Source organism: Terrapene carolina, unplaced genomic scaffold (genome assembly GCF_002925995.2).
Source record: "Terrapene carolina triunguis isolate 2854851 unplaced genomic scaffold, T_m_triunguis-2.0 Scaffold42, whole genome shotgun sequence".
NCBI classification, from domain to species: Eukaryota; Metazoa; Chordata; order Testudines; family Emydidae; genus Terrapene; species Terrapene triunguis.
In genome coordinates this window covers 18,459,167-18,480,009 of record NW_020664393.1, presented here as the reverse complement: position 1 = coordinate 18,480,009, position 20,843 = coordinate 18,459,167, and the positions used below count along the sequence as shown (strand labels likewise).

The 20,843-nt window shown below is 43.2% G+C and overlaps 1 protein-coding gene across 1 annotated transcript in view; it reads right to left on the bottom strand.

The window, feature by feature from the left end:
- Window positions 1-16,787: 16,787 nt before the first annotated feature.
- MAP3K7 (mitogen-activated protein kinase kinase kinase 7) overlaps window positions 16,788-20,843 on the bottom strand; it is a 61,832-nt gene continuing 57,776 nt past the window's right edge. The window contains exon 17 of the mRNA XM_024202724.2: window positions 16,788-19,913. Coding sequence (XP_024058492.1) covers window positions 19,733-19,913 — 181 coding nt within the window. The 3' untranslated portion in view covers window positions 16,788-19,732. The remainder of the gene's footprint in view (window positions 19,914-20,843) is intronic.

The window sequence follows — 20,843 nt, the reverse complement described above, 5'->3', positions numbered from 1 at the left end:
AGAATGAGGGAACTGGTAAGTCAGCTTGGTCTTGCTCAGAATTATAAAAACAATAATAGAATCACAGAAATGTGTGGCTGGAAGGGACCTTGAGAAGTCATCAAGTCCAGTCCCCTGAGTTGTGGCAGGGCCAAGTAACCGTCGACCATCCCTGACTGGTATTTGTCCAATCTGTTCTTAAAAACCACCAATGATGGGGATTTCACCATCATCCTTTGAAGCCTATTTCTGAGTTTAGAAAGTTTTCCCTAATACGTAAGCTAAATCTCCCTTGCTGCAGATCAAGTCCATTATTCCTGGTCCTACCTTCATTGGACATGTAGATCAATTGACCGCCCTCCTGTTTATAACAGCCTTGAACATATTTGAAAACTGTTATCAGGCCACCCTTCAGTCTTCTTTTCTTAAGAGAAGACATGCCCAGTTCTTTTAATCTTTCCCCAGAGGTCAGATTTTCTAAACTTTAGTTATTTTTGTCACTCTCCTTTGGTGTTGGAACTCCCTTCGAGACCTCTTTCCATTCAGCTTCCCACGAACTCAGTTTGACTCCAGCCTTCGTCATTCAGGTATCTTTATTTGGCATATAGCAGTGCTACGCTCAGTGTGGGGAATGGATGCAGGGTACATCACAGTTACAAAGTTACACAGAAACCTTTTCCCTTTATACACATTACAAATCTAATTGCATTTGCATCACACATTTTTGGATTGGATTGGCTACTTTGCAGGAACCAATCCCTGTGCAGCATGCACCACATCTCTACATTTCTAACTTCCTGTGTTATCTAATTCATAGTAAATATTTCCCTGCATGTTCTCTCGCTTATCTTAGTTGGCTTAGGCATTCTGTTTTCTTAGCCTACTGACCTATTTACTTATCTTATTTAGCACAAATGTTCTGTTTTCAAACTGATGATTCATTTCCTTCCCTAATTCTCTTCCAAAAAATGAGGCCTCCTTCAATATGTTAATTGCTCATGTCAGGCCAGGCCTGAGCTACCTTTGGACTCTTTCCAATTTCTCCACATCTTTCCTAAAGTGCGGCATCCAGAAATGGACACAATACTCCAGACGAGGCTTCAGCAGTCCCAAATAGAGTGGGACTCACATATCTCATGTCCATTAACTCTTGTTAATACACCCAGAATGGTATTAACCTTGTTTGCAACTGCCTCACATTGTTGACTCATATATTCAATTTGTGATCCTCTATAACCCTCAAATCCTTTTCAGAAGTACTACCACCTAGCCAGTTAGTCCCCATTTTGTGTTTGTGCATTTGATTTTTCCTTCCTAAGTGAAGTACTTGGAACTTATTTTTATTGAATTTCACCTTGTTGAATTCAGACCAATTCTCCAATTTGTCAAGGTCATTTTGGATTCTTATCCCATCCCCCCTAAGTGCTTGCAATCCTTCCCAGTTTGGTGTCATCATTTTATAAACATACTCTCCACTCCATTATCCACATCACTAATGAAAATATTGAATAATACAGCATCCCTCACTGACCCCTTGTAGGACCCTACTTGATACACTCTCCCTGAGCAAACTATTGGGTATGGTCTTTCAATCATTTGTGCACCCACCTTGTAGTAATTTCATCTAGATCATATTTTCCTAATTTGTTAATGAGAATGTCACATGTGACTGTGTCAAAAAACCCTACTAAAAATCAAGATATATTACATCTACTGCTTCCCCGCCAGCCACTAGGACAGTAACCCTGTCAAAGAAGGAAATTAGGTTGGTTTGGCATGATTTGTTGTGTACAAATCCATGCTGACTAATATAGCCCTATTATCCTCTAGGTGCTTACAAATTGATTGTTTAATAATTTGTTCCAGTATCTTTCACGGTATTGAAGTTACCAGTGTATAATTCTCCATGTCCTCATTGTTCCCCCTTTTAAAGATTAAGTACTATGTTTGCCTTTCTCCAATCCTCTGGGACCTAACCCATCCTCCACAAGTTCTTAAAGATAATGGTTGTGAGATTGCTTCAGCTACTTCCTTAAGTACCCTAGGATGAAATTAATTAGGTCCTGTTGAATACATCTAACTCAATGGTAAAAGAATATTTGGATTTTCCCCTATTTTGGCTTGCATTCCTTCCCCTTTGTTGTTAATACTAATTGTGTTGAGTATCTGGTCACACTTAACCTTTTAGTGAAGACTGAAGTAAAAGAGGCAGTAAACAACTCAGCCTTCTTGTTGTCATCAGCTAGTAGCTATCCTTCCCCCATAAGCAGAGGATGTACATTGTTCTTCATCTTTCTCTTGCTCCTAAAGTATTTAAAGAACTTCTTCTTATTGCATTTTAAGTCCCTTGCTAGGTATCACTCATTTTGTGCCTTTGCCTCTGTCAAGGCTGCTTCCCCACTTTGAACTTTAGGGTACAAATGTGGGGGCCTGCATGAAGACTTCTAAGCTTAACTACCAGCTTAGATCTGGTCCGCTGCCACCATCCCAAAGCTAATTCCCTTCCCTGGGTAGCCTCGAGAGACCTTCACCAATTCCCTGGTGAATACAGATCCAAACCCCTTGGATTTTAAAACAAGGAGAAATTAACCATCCCCCCCTCCTTCCTTCCACCAACTCCTGGTGAATACAGTTCCAACCCCCTTGGATCTTAAAACAAGGAGAAATTAACCATCCCCCCTCCTTCCTTCCACCAACTCCTGGTGAATACAGATCCAACCCCCTTGGATCTAAAAACAAGGAAAAATCAATCAGGTTCTTAAAAAGAAGGCTTTTAATTAAAGAAAAAGGTAAAAATCATCTCTGTAAAATCAGGATGGAAAATAACTTTACAGGGTAATCAAACTTAAAGAGCTCAGAGGACCCCCCTCTAGTCCCAGGTTCAAAGTACAGCAAACAAAGATAAACACTCTAGTAAAAGGTACATTTACAAGTTGAGAAAACAAAGATAAAAACTAACACGCCTTGCCTGGCTGTTTACTTACAAGTTTGAAATATGAGAGACTTGTTTAGAAAGATGTGGAGAACCTGGATTGATGTCTGGTCCCTCTCAGTCTCAAGAGCGAACAACAACCAAAACAAAGAGCACAAACAAAAGCCTTTCCCCACCCCAGATTTGAAAGTATCTTGTCCCCTTATTGGTCCTTTGGGTCAGGTGTCAGCCAGGTTACCTGAGCTTCTTAACCCTTTACAGGTAAAAGGATTTTGGAGTCTCTGGCCAGGAGGGATTTTATAGTACTGTACACAGGAGAGCTGTTACCCTTCCCTTTATAGTTATGACAGCCTCTCTGATTTTGTTCTTACATACTTGTGCTGTTCTTTTGTACTTCTTAGCAATTCATCCATGTTTCCACTATTTGTAGGATCTGCTTTTGATTTTCAGACCACTAAAGAGGTCCTGATGGAGCTTAATTGGCCTCTTACTATTCTTCCTATCTTCCCTTCACATTGGGATTGTTCGCAGTTATGCCTTTAATATTGTCTCCCTGAGAAACTGCAAGGTCTCCTACACTCTTTTTTCCGTTAGATTTTCTTCTCATGGGCCCTTACCTACCAGTTCTCTGAATTTGAGACGGGGTGAGCTGTGATTTACTAGAGATAATTTTTTCCCAGGTGTCTGGCTGGTGGGTCTTGCCCACATGCTCAAGGACTCACTGATTGTCATATTTGGGGTCAGAAAAGAAGTTTTCCCCTGGGTTGGATTGGCAGAGACCCTGGGTTTTGTTTGTTTTTTGCCTTCTTCTGCAGCATGTGGCATGGGTCACTTGCAGGTTTAAACTAGTGTAAATGATGGATCCTCTGTAACTTGAAGTCTGTAAATCATGATTTGAGGACTTCAGTAACTCAGTCAGTGGCTAGGGGTCTATTTCAGGAGTGGGTGGGTGAGGTTCTGTAGCCTGCGATGTGCAGGAGGTGAGACTAGATGATCCCTTCTGGCCTTAAAGTCTATGAGTCTGTTTTTTTGAAGTCCATTGTCCTTCCTTTTCTTAGAATCATGAAATCTATCATTTTATGCTCACTTTCACCCTAATTGACTTCCACCTTCAGATTTGCTATCCTGTTGGTCAGAATCAAATCCAAATGCCTTTCCTCTTAGTTACTTCCTCCATTTTCTGAAACAAGAAGTCATCTACAATACGTTATTGAAATTTTTGAGTTTTGCTGTATTACTTTTCCAGCAGATGTCTTGATAGTTAAAGTCCCACATTACTACCAAGTCTTGTGTTTTGGATATTTCTATTATTTGTTCTAGAAATGCCTCATCCACCTTCTCTTCATGATTTGGTGGTTTACAGTAGACCCCTACCATGATATCACCCCAATTTTTACCCCTTATATCTTTACTCAGAGACTTTCTACTGGTTTGCTTCTGGACCTCGAGACAAGTGTATATATTCTTGACACATAATGCAACACCTCCTCCCTTTTCATCCCACCTATCCCTCCTGAACAAGTTATGCCCCTCTATGCCAATATTCCAGTCATGAGACTTGTTCCACAAAGGCTCTCTGAAATAATGGCAATGAAATAAAATAACTCAAGACTCAATATTTTGGGAAGGCCTAAAAAGCTTTATAGATTGGGTAGTTAAAAAAAAAAAAAAGCAACATGGCTGCTTGTTAAAAATTCTGCAAAAGCATTTTAAAAATTAAAAATAAGGTTCTGATTGAAATAAGGGGCTCCTAGAGAGCTATTAATGCATTATACATTTGAGGTCTCCCCCTGTATGGCTGCATGTTATTACAGGAACATGCTGTGGAATCATTATTAAACAATGTACCTAAAGATGTATCTCTGCAATCTAGTATGCATAGGAGGAAAGCTTTAATCACTGAATTCGTGTCTTTTATTTTAAGATGTTTAAAACTGGTTAAGAACTGCAAAATGATCTTCCATTTTTGAGACTTGTTACAGTGGCAGAACTGGTTGCTGGGTGGTAAGAAATTGCATTCTGGTGGATGGGGGTAGGTAACCTTATTAGAAGATGAAACACAAATCAGCATTTTTTTTTAAACAAAACACCATGAGCGTTACTTTTGCTTCACTATGTCTAACCTCTCCAGATTATTTCTTTGGAGCTCCTGAACCAGTAAAAAGTTTGACTGCAACATTTGATGGCTGAATCGTAGTAGCACATAGCGGGCCAGATTTTTAAAAGTATTTAGGCATCTAAAGATGCACATAGGCAGCTAATGGGATTTTCAAAAGCACCAAAGGCCTAACTCCCATTAGGCACTGTAGTGTGTCAACAAACACAAAAAGCCATGCCTTAAGCAGTTACTAGAGAGTTCCCTGGCCAGGAAGTCCCTCTGTTTATTATACTCCACCTGCAACACATTCTCATCCCCTCTGGTAATCTATAAACACTGCACAGGCACTTAGGTGCTTTTGAAAACCCCACTAGGTGCCTATCAGCATCTTTAGGCACCAAAATACCTTTGGAAATGTAGCCTAGGGTTCTGTTTTCTTTTTGCCCATGTTCCACACATTGCCATGGAAACTCTTGGCTTCTGGTGATTGCAGTGACATTTTTCACAAGATGCTGCTGCCTGTAAAAGCAGATGACAATGTTGATGATCCATGTCATGGTTCCCTTGCTTATGCCTCCTATATCTCTACACTGGATTAAGGGGGTGAATTGAGGTTAATATTCCTGTCCTTGGAATTAAATCTGTCCTTGTCCAGCATATAATTAGTGAAAACAATATGGATACGGAGCCTTTCATGTCTAGGTCACTAGTTTATTTACTACCAGTTGGGTAGTGACTAATACCATTCATTTTTCTACTTGGTGGGCTGTGTGGAATGAACTGGAGTTTTTAGTCTAGTTGTTAGATAGTCGCATCACAGAACCACTGACAACCTTGTTGGTTGTATGAAGGGCCAGGCCAAAAGACTCCATCTGCATGGTGATTGAACTAGTCTCTCTCTTGTATATGTGGTCCCTCTTGCACTGGTGTCTGAGACATACTGGTTGAATGGAGATTCTGCATTGGCTGCTCTATGTGTTATACCAGTTATGTGGATAAATAGAGAATTTCCTTAGAAGTATTAACTGCATGTTTTTATTAATGTGAAGGCTAATCAGACCTGCTGAATCTGTAATTTTGTCCTGTATGTTAGTAGTATTCCCACTAGCTTCTGCTTCTCTGATCTGTCAGATTATTCTATGCATTGCAAACACAGCCCACCCTGCTCAGATAAGTATAACAAGTATTACCCTTATTTTGCCAGTGGGGTAAGCTGACTCATGGAGTGTTTTAGTGACTAGCCCAAGATCACTGTGGCAGAAATGGGAATAGAACACCAGGGTCTCATCATACTATACCCACTAAAGGAAACCCCATTTCTCTCTCTTATAGCTCCGATCCATCCCACTGCTAAGACTGCACATTTCTGGTGATGCAACATCTGAAGTTCCTTCCATCCACCACTATCCTTGCTATGAAGAATGTCCAAGCCACAGCCAGGCCTGAATCACAGAACCACAACCTGTTCTTAAACTGTGTCACACGTTGAGAACTTTAACGTTTTGTGACTGGACTGAGTAAAAGAACAGGAAAAGGGACACTATTACTCAATATTTTGCCATGCAGTATCATAACTCACACAGCAATGATTAGGTCTATTCAGATACCATTGGGAAAATTAGCCTAAGTAAATACCAGACAGGATCATAGAGGGTCACGAGAGCTCAAAGTGATTAGTGTTCATCATCTTACTCTTAAGGGATTTGTATTTATGCCAAGTTAATAAGTGAAGACAGTCTATAAATGACTCATTTGGTCATTCTGTATCTCTATGCTTTCATACAAATAACCACAGCAACGTTTAGTGTTACATTCAATTTTTGACTTGTATTTGGAGGCAGCTGCTTCTCCCCTCTTCCCCTCCAGGCTTAACACAATAAGACTGGACAACAGGACAAACAGTGTAGTTGGTAACAACGTTATTTGAGAATGGCTTTGTCCATTGTGCTGATCCCACAAATATTTTCCCCATGCAGAGATATTATGTTGGCTTAAATCCAGGCCTGTAAACTTCTTTCCTAGAGATTTTCCATATTTTAGCTTTAATTTACAAGTGTTTGTTCATTCCAGAGTTAGAAGGACATTAAGCCAAGGCTAAATCTCTCAGCTTTTTGTAAGTATGGACCTGATCCTGTAAGGCTCTGAGTTTCCATTGAAAAGTTTCAGTACCCAGCAAAAGAGTCTCAGCACCAGGCAGGACTCAGCCATGTAATTGGGGTTTGGTAGGTAATTCTCACACTGCATTGCCCTGAAAATCAGTATTGAAAGCTGATGAAGTTTTACAAAATTATCTAATCAAGTTGCTTAACACATCCCCTTTCCTGTGCATTGTCTTTTAAAGGTTTCAGAGTAGCAGCCGTGTTAGTCTGTATCCGCAAAAAGAACAGGAGTACTTGTGGCACCTTAGAGACTAACAAATTTATTAGGGCATAAGCTTTCGTGGGCTACAGCCCACTTCTTCGGATGCATATAGAGTGGAACATATATTGAGGAGATATATATACACACATACAGAAAGCATGAACAGGTGGGAGTTGTCTTACCAACTCTGAGAGGCCAATTAAGTAAGAGAAAAAAACTTTTGAAGTGATAATCAAGATAGCTCAGTACAGACAGTTTGATAAGAAGTGTGAGAATACTTACAAGGGGAGATAGATTCAATGGAAACCTACTGACCGCTACACTTACCTACATGCCTCCAGCTTCCATCCAGGACACACCACACGATGCATTGTCTACAGCCAAGCTCTAAGATATAACCGCATTTGCTCCAATCCCTCAGATAGAGACAAGCACCTACAAGATCTCTATCAAGCATTCTTAAAACTACAATACCCACCTGCTGAAGTGAAAAAACAGATTGACAGAGCCAGACGAGTACCCAGAAGTCACCTCCTACAAGACAGGCCCAACAAAGAAAATAACAGAACACCACTAGCTGTCACCTTCAGCCCCCAACTAAAACCTCTCCAGTGCATCATCAGAGATCTACAACCTATCCTGAAAGATGATCCTTTACTCTCACAGATCTTGGGAGACAGACCTGTCCTCGCTTACAGACAACCCCCCAACCTAAAGCAAATACTCACCAGCAACCACACATCACTGAACAAAAACACTGACCCAGGAACCTATCCTTGTAACAAAGCCCGATGCCAACTCTGTCCACATATCTATTCAAGTGACATCATCATAGGACCTAATCACATCAGCCATACCATCAGGGGCTCGTTCACCTGCACATCTACCAATGTGATATATGCCATCATGTGCCAGCAATGCCCCTCTGCCATGTACATTGGCCAAACCGGACAATCTCTACGCAAAAGAATTAATGGACACAAATCTGACATCAGGAATCATAATACTCAAAAACCAGTGGGAGAACACTTTAACCTGTCTGGCCATTCTATGACAGACCTGCGGGTGGCTATCTTAAAACAGAAAAACTTCAAAAACAGACTCCAACGAGAGACTGCTGAGCTGGAATTGATATGCAAACTAGATACAATCAACTCAGGACTGAATAAGGACTGGGAATGGCTGAGCCATTACAAACATTGAATCTATCTCCCCTTGTAAGTATTCTCACACTTCTTATCAAACTGTCTGTACTGAGCTATCTTGATTATCACTTCAAAAGTTTTTTTCTCTTACTTAATTGGCCTCTCAGAGTTGGTAAGACAACTCCCACCTGTTCATGCTCTCTGTATGTGTGTATATACATCTCCTCAATATATGTTCCACTCTATATGCATCCGAAGAAGTGGGCTGTAGCCCACGAAAGCTTATGCTCTAATAAATTTGTTAGTCTCTAAGGTGCCACAAGTACTCCTGTTCTTTTTATCTTTTAAAGTGACTCTGGCAAATACTTCTCTTGAGAGAATTTGGGCATAATAAGGTTTGCTGGTGCAATGGGTTAATGCAGGCTAACTAGTTCTTCACTCTGCAGATGCAAAGATGGAATCTCCCCTCAACAACAGTCCCTAAAAACCCTTAGACGAAACACCCCTTCATTCCCTTGCAGTGATTGCAAGGAAGCCAAATCTGACTTCCTTGCAATCACAGAGAAATTCTCCCAGACAGTGGAGTGCCACGGCTGCCCCGGGCTTAGGAGATGGTGCTGCTGCCCCCAACCACCACCACCACCACCTCCTTCACATCCCCTCATCATCACCTCCACTATAAACTACAGTGTATTTGTGCTTTGATTTGGTGCAGTTTGGGGTCTGCCTCCCTTCTCTGCTCACTGAAACTCAAAATGGTCATTCTTGGGCATCTGGGTCAAAATGCCAAATTGACTAGAATTGCCATTCATTTTTTTTATTGAAAACTTCCACATTTTTCCTTCTAAAACAAACAGTCAGAATTTTTTGTTTGACAGGAAATTTTTAAATCTCAATGTTTTGTTCCATTCCAAACAAATTGCCTAGGAAAGTTGTGGAATCTCTCTCATTGGAGATTTTAAAGAACAGGTTAGACCAGGGGTGACCAACCTGAGCCTGAGAAGGAGCCAGAATTTACCAATGTACATTGCCAAAGAGCCACAGTAATATGTAACCCCGCCCCCCATCAGCTCCCAGCGCCTCCCGCCCACTGGCAGCCCTGACGATCAGCGCCTCCCGCTCCCTCCCCACACCTCCCGATCACCTGTTTCATGACGTGCAAGAAGCTCTGGGGGGGAGGGGGAGGAGCGAGGGCATGGCAGGCTCAGGAGAGGGGGTGGGAAGGCATGGAGTGGGGGCAGAGCCTGTGGCAGAGCCAGGGGTTGAGCAGTGAGCACTCCCTCGCACATTGGAAAGTTGGCGCCTGTAGCTCCAGCCCCGGAGTCGGTGCCTATACAATGAGCCACATATTAAACTTCTGAAGAACCGTATGTGGCTCTGGAGCCACAGGTTGGCCATCCCTGGGTTAGACAAACACCTGTCAGGAATGGTCTAGTTCAGGGCTGGGCAAACTTTTTAGCCCGAAGGCCACATCGGGGTTGCAAAACTATATGGAGGACCGGGTAGGGAAGGCTGTGCCACCCCAAACAGCCTGCCCTGCCCCCATCTGCTCCCTCCCACTTCCTGTCCCCTGACTGCCCCCCTCAGAATCTCCAACTCATCCAACCCCCTCTGCTCCTTGTCCCCTGACCACCCCCTCCCAGGACCCCAGCCCCGCCAGGACCCCACCCCCATCCAACCCCCCCTCTCCCTGTAACCTGACTGCCCCAACCCCTATCCACACCCCCACCCTGACAGGCCCCCCGTGACTCCCACACCTATCCAACCACTCCCTGTCCCGACTGCCCCCCAGAACCCCCGACCTATTCAATCACCCCCTGCTCCCTGTCCTCTGACTGCCCCAACCCCTATCCACACCCTCGCCCCCTGACAGCCCCCCCGGGACTCCCACGCCTATCCAGCCCCCCCGTTCCCCAACCCCTCCCCGAACCTCTACCCCATCCAACCGCCCCCTGTCCCCTGACAGCCCCCCGGGAGCCCCCACTCCCTTACCATGCCAGAGCCAGCCACGCCACCGTGCTGCCAGCAGGAGCAGCAGGCCAGAGCGCTGGTGGTGCAGTGAGCTGAGGCTGTGGGGGAGGGAGGACAACAAGTGAGGGGCCAGGGGCTAGCCTCCCTGGCCGGGAACTCAGGGGCCGGGCAGGACGGTCCCACAGGCCGGATGTGGCCCGTGGGACGTAGTTTGCCCACCTCTTGTCTAGTTATTACGTGGTTCTGTGTTGAGTGCAGGAGACTGGACTAGATGATCTACTGAGGTCTCATCCAATCCTACACTTCTACGATTCCTGAATGACAAGGATTTTTACATTCCCTGTGAAACTGATACTCCATTTTCCCAACCAGCTCTAATTAGCAGAGATCATGAGAATGTAACAAATAATAATTTGGTCAGGGGAAGACAGGAAATGCACTACTGCCTTAGAACTTGTAGCATACAAAGTCACTTTTAAAATCTAACATATCTTGTATACAGACTCTGATAGTATCCCTACTGAGGATGTTATAAAGGTCTCGAAGTTTCACATTAAATTTGGTCACATGAGACCAAAACTACTATTACAAAAGCTGCCCCAAATAAATCAATTAATGAAGGTTAAACTTCTGAGTCTCTAGGATTTCCTTTGCCGTTCCCTTTTATTATTATTTTTTAGTCAGTCTATGAGAGAATCTTTTTACAAGAAATCCCCCCAATACTGTTGTAAATGGAGTTTAAAAGGATATAGACCCTCGGCTATTTATATTTGGCTAGAAAGGCTATTCTTACCAGTTAACTATCTTTTTCTTGCTATGCAATTGTGTTTTAGGCAGAGGAAAGAAAGTTTAGAGCTCTCAGACATTATTTCTTTTGTATGAGATTCACAATCCTAGCCTTCTTGGATGCAAGTGGTCTCTCACCACTCTAGGAAAAAAGTCAAACTAGACTAAGGTCACTTACAAAGTACAGTTCTACTCTAGAAAGTGACTATGTAAAAAGGGCACCTTGCCCAACAGATCTGTTCCTTGTATGTATTCAGAGTCAAAGCTGCTGAGTTTGAAGAAAACAGTTTTTTTACTGCTATTGCTAGTTAACATTGCAGAGCCAACACAGCTTACAGAGAGTGAACTCTCTTCTACTACTCCTTGTGCATCAACAGACTGGCTTATTACATTCCAAGCAGTTACATCGGACAAAGCCACAGAGGGCAAAGGAGTTGCACAGGTGTCACTGAAAATGCAATCTCAATACAATGGGAGTTATACCGCTGAAATTGAGGGCTCAACTTGGTCTGAAGCACCTTCATTGCTCTGATCCCAGACTCTCTGATCCCATGTGAAGTTTGCAGGGCTCTCGGTTAAAGATATCTCCCCACATCTGTAAAGCAAGTACATTCAACGTAGCATCATTGAGAGACAAACATAGAACCCCCACCAGCGCCACTTTTATCAATTCGCTTTTCAGAACCAAACCCTGCTTTAAGTTTATAGCCAGTGCGATGGGTTACACTTCCGGAGCTTCAGTAAAGGTATATAGTAAATAGGATTGAGGTCTTTCATATGTTTCATGACATCACCGTTAGTTTTCAAAAAGCTCTAATCAGTCATATCTTGCAGCATAGTTTGAGGACCCAAACCATAAAATTAGATACAGCTCCAAACTTCCCCAAACCCTTCTCCAGTTTAGAGCTGGGGTTGTGGTTGATGTGACGTTACCAATAGGTCTGTTTATTAACTTTCAGCTGTTGCACTCCACTGTCAGTGCATTTGTACACAGAAAAGTGACTATGGAAAAATGGCATCTTCCTTCCACATTTGTGCTCCCTATATCTTACTGACGAAAGTAGGTTTTTACTACTGTTTGTACTCTCTCCCCGCTGCAGCCCCAGGGCAGCCTGCATCCCAAACCCCTCATCGTCGGCCCCACCCCAGAGCCTTCACCCCTAGCCGGAGCCCTCACCCTGTTCACTCAACCCTCTGCCTCAGCCCCCTCCTTCATCCCAAACCCATCATCCCCAGCCCCACCCAAGCCCTTATCCCCCGACTCCCCAACCCTCTGCCCTAGCTCTGAGCCCCCTCTCGCACCGCAGTCTCATCCCTGGTCCCACCCCAGAACCCTCATTCTCCTCACCCCCCAACCCTCTGCCCCAGCCCTGAGCCCCCTCCCATACTCCGAACCCCACGGCCCCACCCCCACCACACATCACTTCCATATTGGTGCACATAAAATTAATTCCGCACATGGACATAAAAAATTAAAAGGGAACACTGACCATGCGTACAATAAAACTCCAGGTAACAACCCTTGTCCGAGTTGTTTCTGTCCACCAGGCATTGCCAAAACTACCTAAGAGATAGCACAATGAACGGTGGCAGGTTGTATGCTAGGATACCTACCAATGGTGCACTGCACGATTCATCAACACAAGCACTTCTGGTGAGTATGTGCAGCACTGACGCAAGGAGCCAAGTATGCACATGCACAAGTGATATACTGTGGTGGCTGTATGCCAATGTAACTTGCATCAGCAAAACTTTTATAGACATGACAGCAGTGCATGAGGAAGAACTGGGAGAACCACATGAAAGTAGTGACTCTACAGCATGCTCCACTCCACCCAAAGAAACCCTTGTATGCAAGGAATATGCTTTAGTGTCCTACTGGGGGAGGATGGAACCAGTGAGGAGCTACAGTGGGCACACCCCCTTGTCACATTTATCTCAGTCTCATGTAGTACTATGGAATTTTTCACTATTTCTGTTAGCAGCTAGATAGGGGCCAATACGGTGTGCAAGCAGATGTAAAGCACTCTAAGTCCCTGCACTCAATATCCAGGAGAGAGCAGTCTGCATGCAGCTGTTATATTCCCTTCTCCCCCTCCCCCCCCCCATGTGTAGGTGGGAGCAGCGGGGGAAAAACTGTTACCTACCTTTCATAGCTGTTGGTCTTAGAGATGCGTTGCTCCTGTCCATTCCATGTGTAACCCTAAGATGCTATGTCCAGCACCCAACGGTCCAAGGTGACTTGGGACCAGGCCAAACGGAAGGGACGAAGATGGTTGAGGAAAGAGTGGGGTGGATCCTGGAAGGTGATTGGGGCATTGCTCGCGACTGCAGCCTCAAAATGAGTGCTTCTGGCCCCTGGTGTGTTTTGCCAGGCTGGGCTGCGTGGGTAAGCAGGAGGAGGAAGGATGATAGTGGCTGAAACTAACATCTCTGACCCTTCTCCTTGCAGACCCTGGATGAGACTGCCAAGGCCTAGGAGGCGGGAGTGGCTGGAACCGCTTTCTCCCAGACTGTGGTGTATGCATGCCCAGCAAGCGAAGGGTGGTCCTGGTGTCCTTTAGCCCATGCAGCCTAGCATCCATCTGGTCCGAAAAGACATCCGTCCTGGATGGAGGTCTGCATTTCTTGGGAGAATCCGGTGGTCTGAAGCCAGGAGCTGCGCCTCATTACCACTGCAAATGCAACCAACCTGGCTGCTGAGTCTGCCACATACCATGCCATCTGGAGGGTGCACCTGGCAACTGCATTGCCCTCCTCCACCAGGGTTTCACATTCTTGGGGCAAACGCTGTGGGAGGGACTCCTTGAACTTATGGAGGGAGCCCATAAGTTAAAATTGTAACAGCCCAAGAGGATCTGATGGTTTGCCAATGGAATTGCAAACTGGTCATCAAATAAATTTTCCTTCCAAACAGGTCCAACCGTTTGGCGTCTCTGGGTTGAGCAAGTATGCCCCCGTTTGTCTCTTTCATTGGCCGCAGAGCCCACCAGCGAGCCTGGGGAAGGGTGGGTGTAGATGTATTCAAACCCTTTGGCAGGGATAAAGTATTTCTTTTCGGCCCTTTTTGAGGTGGGAAGAATGGAGGAAGGAGTTTGCCAGAGGGCCTTGTCAATCTTAAGAACACCATCATGCACTGGTTGTGCTACATGGGTTGGGGTAGAGACTAACAGGACATTAAACAAGGTGTCCAACTGCTCAGTCATTTCCTCCACCTTCAGGCCCAAGTTCTCCACCACCCAACACAGCAGGGCCTGGCGTTCTTAGAAATCATCCAGCAGGCTGGCCCTCGAGGGTCCTGCAACTGCCTCATCTAGGGACGAAGATGATGACTGCATCGCTGAGGGAGGCTCCAGGGCATGTTACCCCACAGGGGAGGAAGGCTCAGGGGTGGGTGCAGTTCCCTCTGCCTCGATCTCCGAGCATGCCTCATGCACTGAGCCTGGTGCAGTCTGTGCCACCAGCTGTTGCCCAATGAGCTTTGTGAAGGGGACATCGCCATAACTGGCATTTTGACAAATAAAATATGCAGAATTTTGGATTTTTTGGCACAGAATTTCCCCAGGAGTAAATTACTATAAATAAAGGATTTACAAGGCCCTAAGGCTTGAAGTCAGTAGATGAAAAACTGCTAGCCCTTGCCATGCAAGGAAAGGTACTCCGACTAACCCTCATGGATGGTAAGAAGGAACTGAGAGGGCGTAGGGTCGGCAGTGCCTGATATACCGGCGTATGAGCGTGTCACTCAAGTGGGTACCACAAAGGCAAAAAACTCAGAGGACCGCACGTGGGCGCGCACTCACCTAGAATGGAATCTACATGAGCAAGCACTCAAGGAATATGAAGAACTTTGACTTCACACCAGCTGGGCACTCCTGTGCTAATGGATTTATGCTCTATGAGGCTCAGGGTATGTCCCCCATCTGTGAACTAGTGTAAGCAGGAGGCAGATGATGACTGTCATAATTGCCTCCTGTCCTGGCAGCCACCCTGGGGTGTGTGCATTTCTGAAGAAAAGAGATTACATTCTCAAGTTCAACCTCTATGGTGATGGCATAACCAAGCAGCCCATCAGTCCTATCCTACTGCAGATCTTTAGACCCATGCAGAACCCATTGTAGGCACCGATGGGGAAGCTGGAGCTCAGGAGGTAGCTGACCCTTCTGCTTCACATGAGTGCATCTAGAAGAACAATCCCACCCAACTTGATTTCCTCCGATTGTACTGAAACTAGACCGAGGGAGAACAGTCCATTCTTACAACCAGGAGACAGACTCAGATCTTCCTGCTTTCATTCTTAGCTCTGCCACTGACCATGTATAATGTTGGTCATTTAACATTTTCATGCCTCTATTTACCCATATGTAAATTGGACCAAAACCCTTCTGAGGCTCCGTTAACTAATTTTGAAAATACTTTTGAGATCCAGGAAGGTAATTATAAAGCATAAATAATGACTTTAGTAACAATACCGCCTTACTGAAATCACGTCAAATTCTTGTTCACGGTTTGTTTTACACCTTGTAATAGGTTTGTATTCATTTAGTCTAAATTCAATTCTGCTGTGTCACACTGATTAAAACAGCCAGCCATGTACAGTACAGGAGGAAGGGAAAGATGTCACACTTAAACTGTGTGGAGCAGATGGGAGGAATTGTTGCACACTAAACTGACCTAATTCCTCAATCTGCCAGATTAAAGAAGGCGTTAAAAATGCTCAGAAATAATAAACTGACACACTCTTACTGATAGGTGCAAACAACTGCAGCACCTTTTTTTGATATAACTCTATTCCGTCAGGATTTAGTAATTAAATAAAGAGCATAAGCAACAAGACTGGAACTTATTTAAAAAAATCCCATGCACCTGAACCAGTGAAAGTATTAAAGTTGACTACAGACAATTTACTTCACAACAACCAATTCTGGAATATATTTAAGTCCTTAAAAAAGTTAATCTGTTTTAAACAGCATCACACACGTATGTGAGACCTGGCTTAGGAGGATTTTTCTCCCCAACCACTAGCGTGGGGAACTCCTATTCCCAGGGGTTGGGAGTGCTCTTCCCACACTGCTCCTACTGTTACTTAAAATATAAATAAATAAAAGTATGTTTGAGCATGGCATCTGGGAACCCCTTGGTAAGACAGGCAGTCCGGGGGCAATGGGACAGAATTGGGATAAAGTTACTGTTATCCAGGGAGACGGGATGCTCAATGGATTGATTGCGAGTGCCTCTGTATTCCAGTGAAGCTTCTCACACAAAGGCATAAGTGTGTGTTAGGAACAGAACCAGGCAAATGTCTCCAGATAGGGTTGTCCGAGGTGGATTCAGTGTTGACATGCAGCTGTGGTGGGATCTGTTTGTCCATAGCTGTCCCTCCGCATGCACCAAGGAAAACAGCAAAGAACAGAAGAGTGTTCTCTTGGTGGTACCGATGGCTGTGTCCCACGAGCCGTGGGATTCCCTCACAGATCAAAGATGCCGTGGCAAGTGGTGGGGCATTACAAGTCTGTTAAAGTCTCTCAGCTTTTATTAATTTGATTCCTGGTAATGTAAAACACCCCTGTAGCAGAAAGTCACACTGCTCATTCCCACATCATATGAAATCATTCACCATTTTATGTACAAGTTCTGAATTACAATCTTCAACTTTTCATCAAAAAACAAAAATAAAGCCTAAAAAAGCATTTTTTGGTAAAACTGCACAGTATACAGAAGCATACTTTCATTACACAATGTCTTACACAACACATACTTTGACAAAAAGCAGAACCTGTTACCGTTTTGAGAATGAGGAGGCAGCGCCCAGACAAAACTAGATGTTACACATCCATGACTAGAGGGATAGCTTTAACTGAGTAAAAGATGACATGAAAAATATGTCCTGAACACTCCAAAATAGCTTAACAGAAAAAATAAAAGCACATTTGTAAACAACTTAAAAACAAAAGCCTTTTGAAAATGCTTAAGTCACAAGAAGATAAATTGTTAATTCTCCTTGGCTCAAATAGCCATTGCTATCCTCTAGGTTTGCTGGGGGAGATGTACAAGGATTTTGCCCACACAGAAGACTTCACTGAGAAAGTGGGGGCAAATAGTTCAAATTTTTGGTGGAATTAGGGAAGGGAAGATTGAAAGGCAAAAGGACATGAACTCTATATTCCCCCTGGAAAATATCGTTAGAATGGCAACACAATCTAAGTAGTGAATGGAGCTGAATTCCGAATTTTACAATCTGAGACCCTTTTCAATGTAAACTTAAAAGGTTATAAGCAACTGTTCTAACTTAGACTTTTGTATTATGTACCATTAAATGAAGTTAGCATTGCTTTCACTTCCATTATTCAAACTTTGCCATAAAGTGACTTTGCATATGAAGTGTTAATATTAATTTATTTAAACATGTTTCATTATGACACAGAAGAACCTCAATAACTGTCCTGGGAAATGATTTTGCAATTATTAACCATGCATGTGAAGTCAAGCATTAGTATTCATTCTACTCTACTTCATGCTTAAACACATGCTAAGAAGCTGCTGAGCACTGACTGTGTCCATTTTGGTAGATGGACAGATGTATGCAAACAGCAATGCTTTGGATCACTTGTGCTATTCCTAATACTACAGTTATTTTCTCTGCCAATTACATTTTGCTATAAATATGTGTGCCCTTAAGTTGATCCCAATATCAGTTTCAGCTAACTAATCAAATTATCTGCTAAGGTTTCGGGAATGATAACCCTTCCTTTATTTAAATAAAGTGAGGGAAGGGTTTTAACTCCCGAAAGGCTTGCCAATAATAGGTTTATTTTAAAGTTAGAATGACACTGTTCAGTAAGCTATCCTTCATCTTTGATATTCTTATACATTCACAATAATATCAACGTTTATCAGATAGGAAGAAGAGGAGAAGAGAAAACTAGTGAGGTTTTTACCACTAAGTATTTTACCAAGCGCTACTAATGAACTCTTGCACTAATTTATTCATCTGAAATGAAGCCCAACAACTAAATCATCACAATAAACTTTTGATCATCTCGCTGGTATTTTGATGATACAAGAGACTAAGTTTTCATTTTATATTTTCTCTTTGCAAAAGATTAATGTTATTAAAACCCGAGTCTGAGAAACTTAAAAATAGTTTAGGATTCTATTAAAAAGTGACTCAATTGAAAGTTAGTTTATAATCCAAACAATCCATTTTTGGTGATTTCTGCCCACATAATCATGGCAAATACAGATATTGACCATTCCATGTTTTGTTTGAGTTTGTTAAATGCAACTCTTCAGTCACAAAGGCAGCAGGCATTCTGTGGCGGGCTTGCTTTGAATACTTCTCAAACAACTGAAATAACTAGGATTCACAAAGCAGACTAAGCCATTTCTCTCATTTTCTTACCAGCTTCGTCCATCTGCATTCCCTACTTCATATCATGTTTTTGTATTTAAAAATAAATAAAAATCACTCAAGTCCTCAGCTCTTTATCCAAAACAAACTTATTTACATGTATGGTGAATACGGATGTTTTCCTTTCAGCATTTCAATAAGGGTTCAAAAAGATCCCAATAACTAATATGAAGGGAACGATTATATAGAACTTTATATTCATTTGCTTTCTGAATTGGCTTCCAAAGATGCTACAGGCACAAAAGCTTTAAAGGTTAACAGATGCTTCCACACATTTTGATTTTTTCCCCCTTTTATACAAGAGACCCACTTTGCTCAATGAATCACCATCATAATTTTTTGTCCAGTATGATTAGGTGAAACTGCATGCCACTCCACTCCTCACCCGAAAAAAGTAAAGAAAATACAGCCTTTTGCTTCAAATATTTTATGAATGCAAGATTACAAGAATTATATTAGTCAAAATGCAGGGCTATCAAGCACTGAACCAGTGATGTTGGCATCAGTCTGACTACCATTTTGCATGTGGAAAAATGCACTAAATCTAAGGGAAAAGGCATCACTAATGCATCATGAATTACTCTGGTCAATCAACATCAGCTCTGCAGCATGGTGCATGAGAAAATGACTGTCGTAAATTTGTTTGAGATGAGACAAGAACAAAACCATTCTAAAACAGAAGTTTTTGTTTTGCTCTTATTGAGGTAACATCAGAAATTAAAACAAGATCTTACAATTTAGCAGCCATTTTAATGCTTTTGTTGAGGCTAGCCTTCACACACTGAGCATGTGTACAGCCACAGTTCACTGTATTTGTGTAAGCTGAGTGCTGGTGATTAATTCAAGTCACTGTTCTCCCACCTCATTCAATAAACCTGGTGAACTGAATGTCCACCATAAGAAAAGGAAAATAAATGACGTTCTAAGTGCAGCAGACAAATATAGGCATTCTGAACACATCAAGAAGCTAACACTCATGAGCTGTCATAATAAGGGGTAATACAAAAGTCTTTTCTGTGCATATTTTTGATTTGAAAGGTCCCAGTGAATCATGATGTGCCTTGTCGTTTCTGTTGCTGATTTCTGATGACCTCTAACTGTTTTTTGCATTGCTGGTAGTAAGTCGAAAGACTTTTGTTTTCGTCTAAAAGCTTTTTATGTTCTTGTACCAGACGGGATGTGTTTTGCTGGTCTTTCTCATCCTGGTCCAGTTCTGCTATTAGCTCCTGTCTAAAGATAAAAAAATGTTAACATTAAAATGTTATGGAGAATAAAAATCATAGAATATCAGGGTTGGAAGAGACCTCAGGAGGTCATCTAGTCCAACCCCCTGCTCAAAGCAGGACCAATCCCCAACTAAATCATCCCAGCCAGGGCTTTGTCAAGCCTGACCTTAAAAATCTCTAAGCATGGAGATTCCACCCCCGCCCTAGGTAACCCATTCCAGTGCTTCACCACCCTCCTAGTGAAATAGCGTTTCCTAATATCTAACCAAGACCTCCCCCACTGCAACTTGAGACCATTACTCCTTGTTCTGTCATCTGCTACCACTGAGAACAGTATAGATCCATCTTCTTTGGAACCCCCCTTCAGATAGTTGAACGCTGTTATCAAATCCCCCCTCATTCTTCTCTTCTGTAAACTAAATAAGCCCAGTTCCCTCAGACTCTACTCGTAAGTCATATGCCCAAGCCCCCTAATCATTTTTGTTGCCCTCCGCTGGACTCTCTCCAATTTGTCCACATCCCTTCTGTAGTGGGGGGACCAAAACGGGATGCAATACTCCAGGTGTGGCCTCACCAATGCCAAATAGAGGGGAATAATCACTTTCCTCGATCTGCTGGCAATGCTCCTACTAATGCAGCCCAATATGCCGTTGGCCTTCTTGGCAGCAAGGGCACACTGCTGACTTATATCCAGCTTCTCGTCCACTGTAATCCCCAGGTCCTTTTCTGCAGAACTGCTCCTTAGCCAGTTGGTCCCCAGCCTGTAGCGGTGCCTGGGATTCTTCCTTCCTAAGTGCAGGACTCTGCACTTGTCCTTGTTGAACCTCATCAGATTTCTTTTGGCCCAATCCTCCAGTTTGTCTAGGTCACTCTGGACCCTATCCCTACCCTCCAGTGTATTTACCTCTCCCCCCAGCTTAGTGTCATCTGCAAA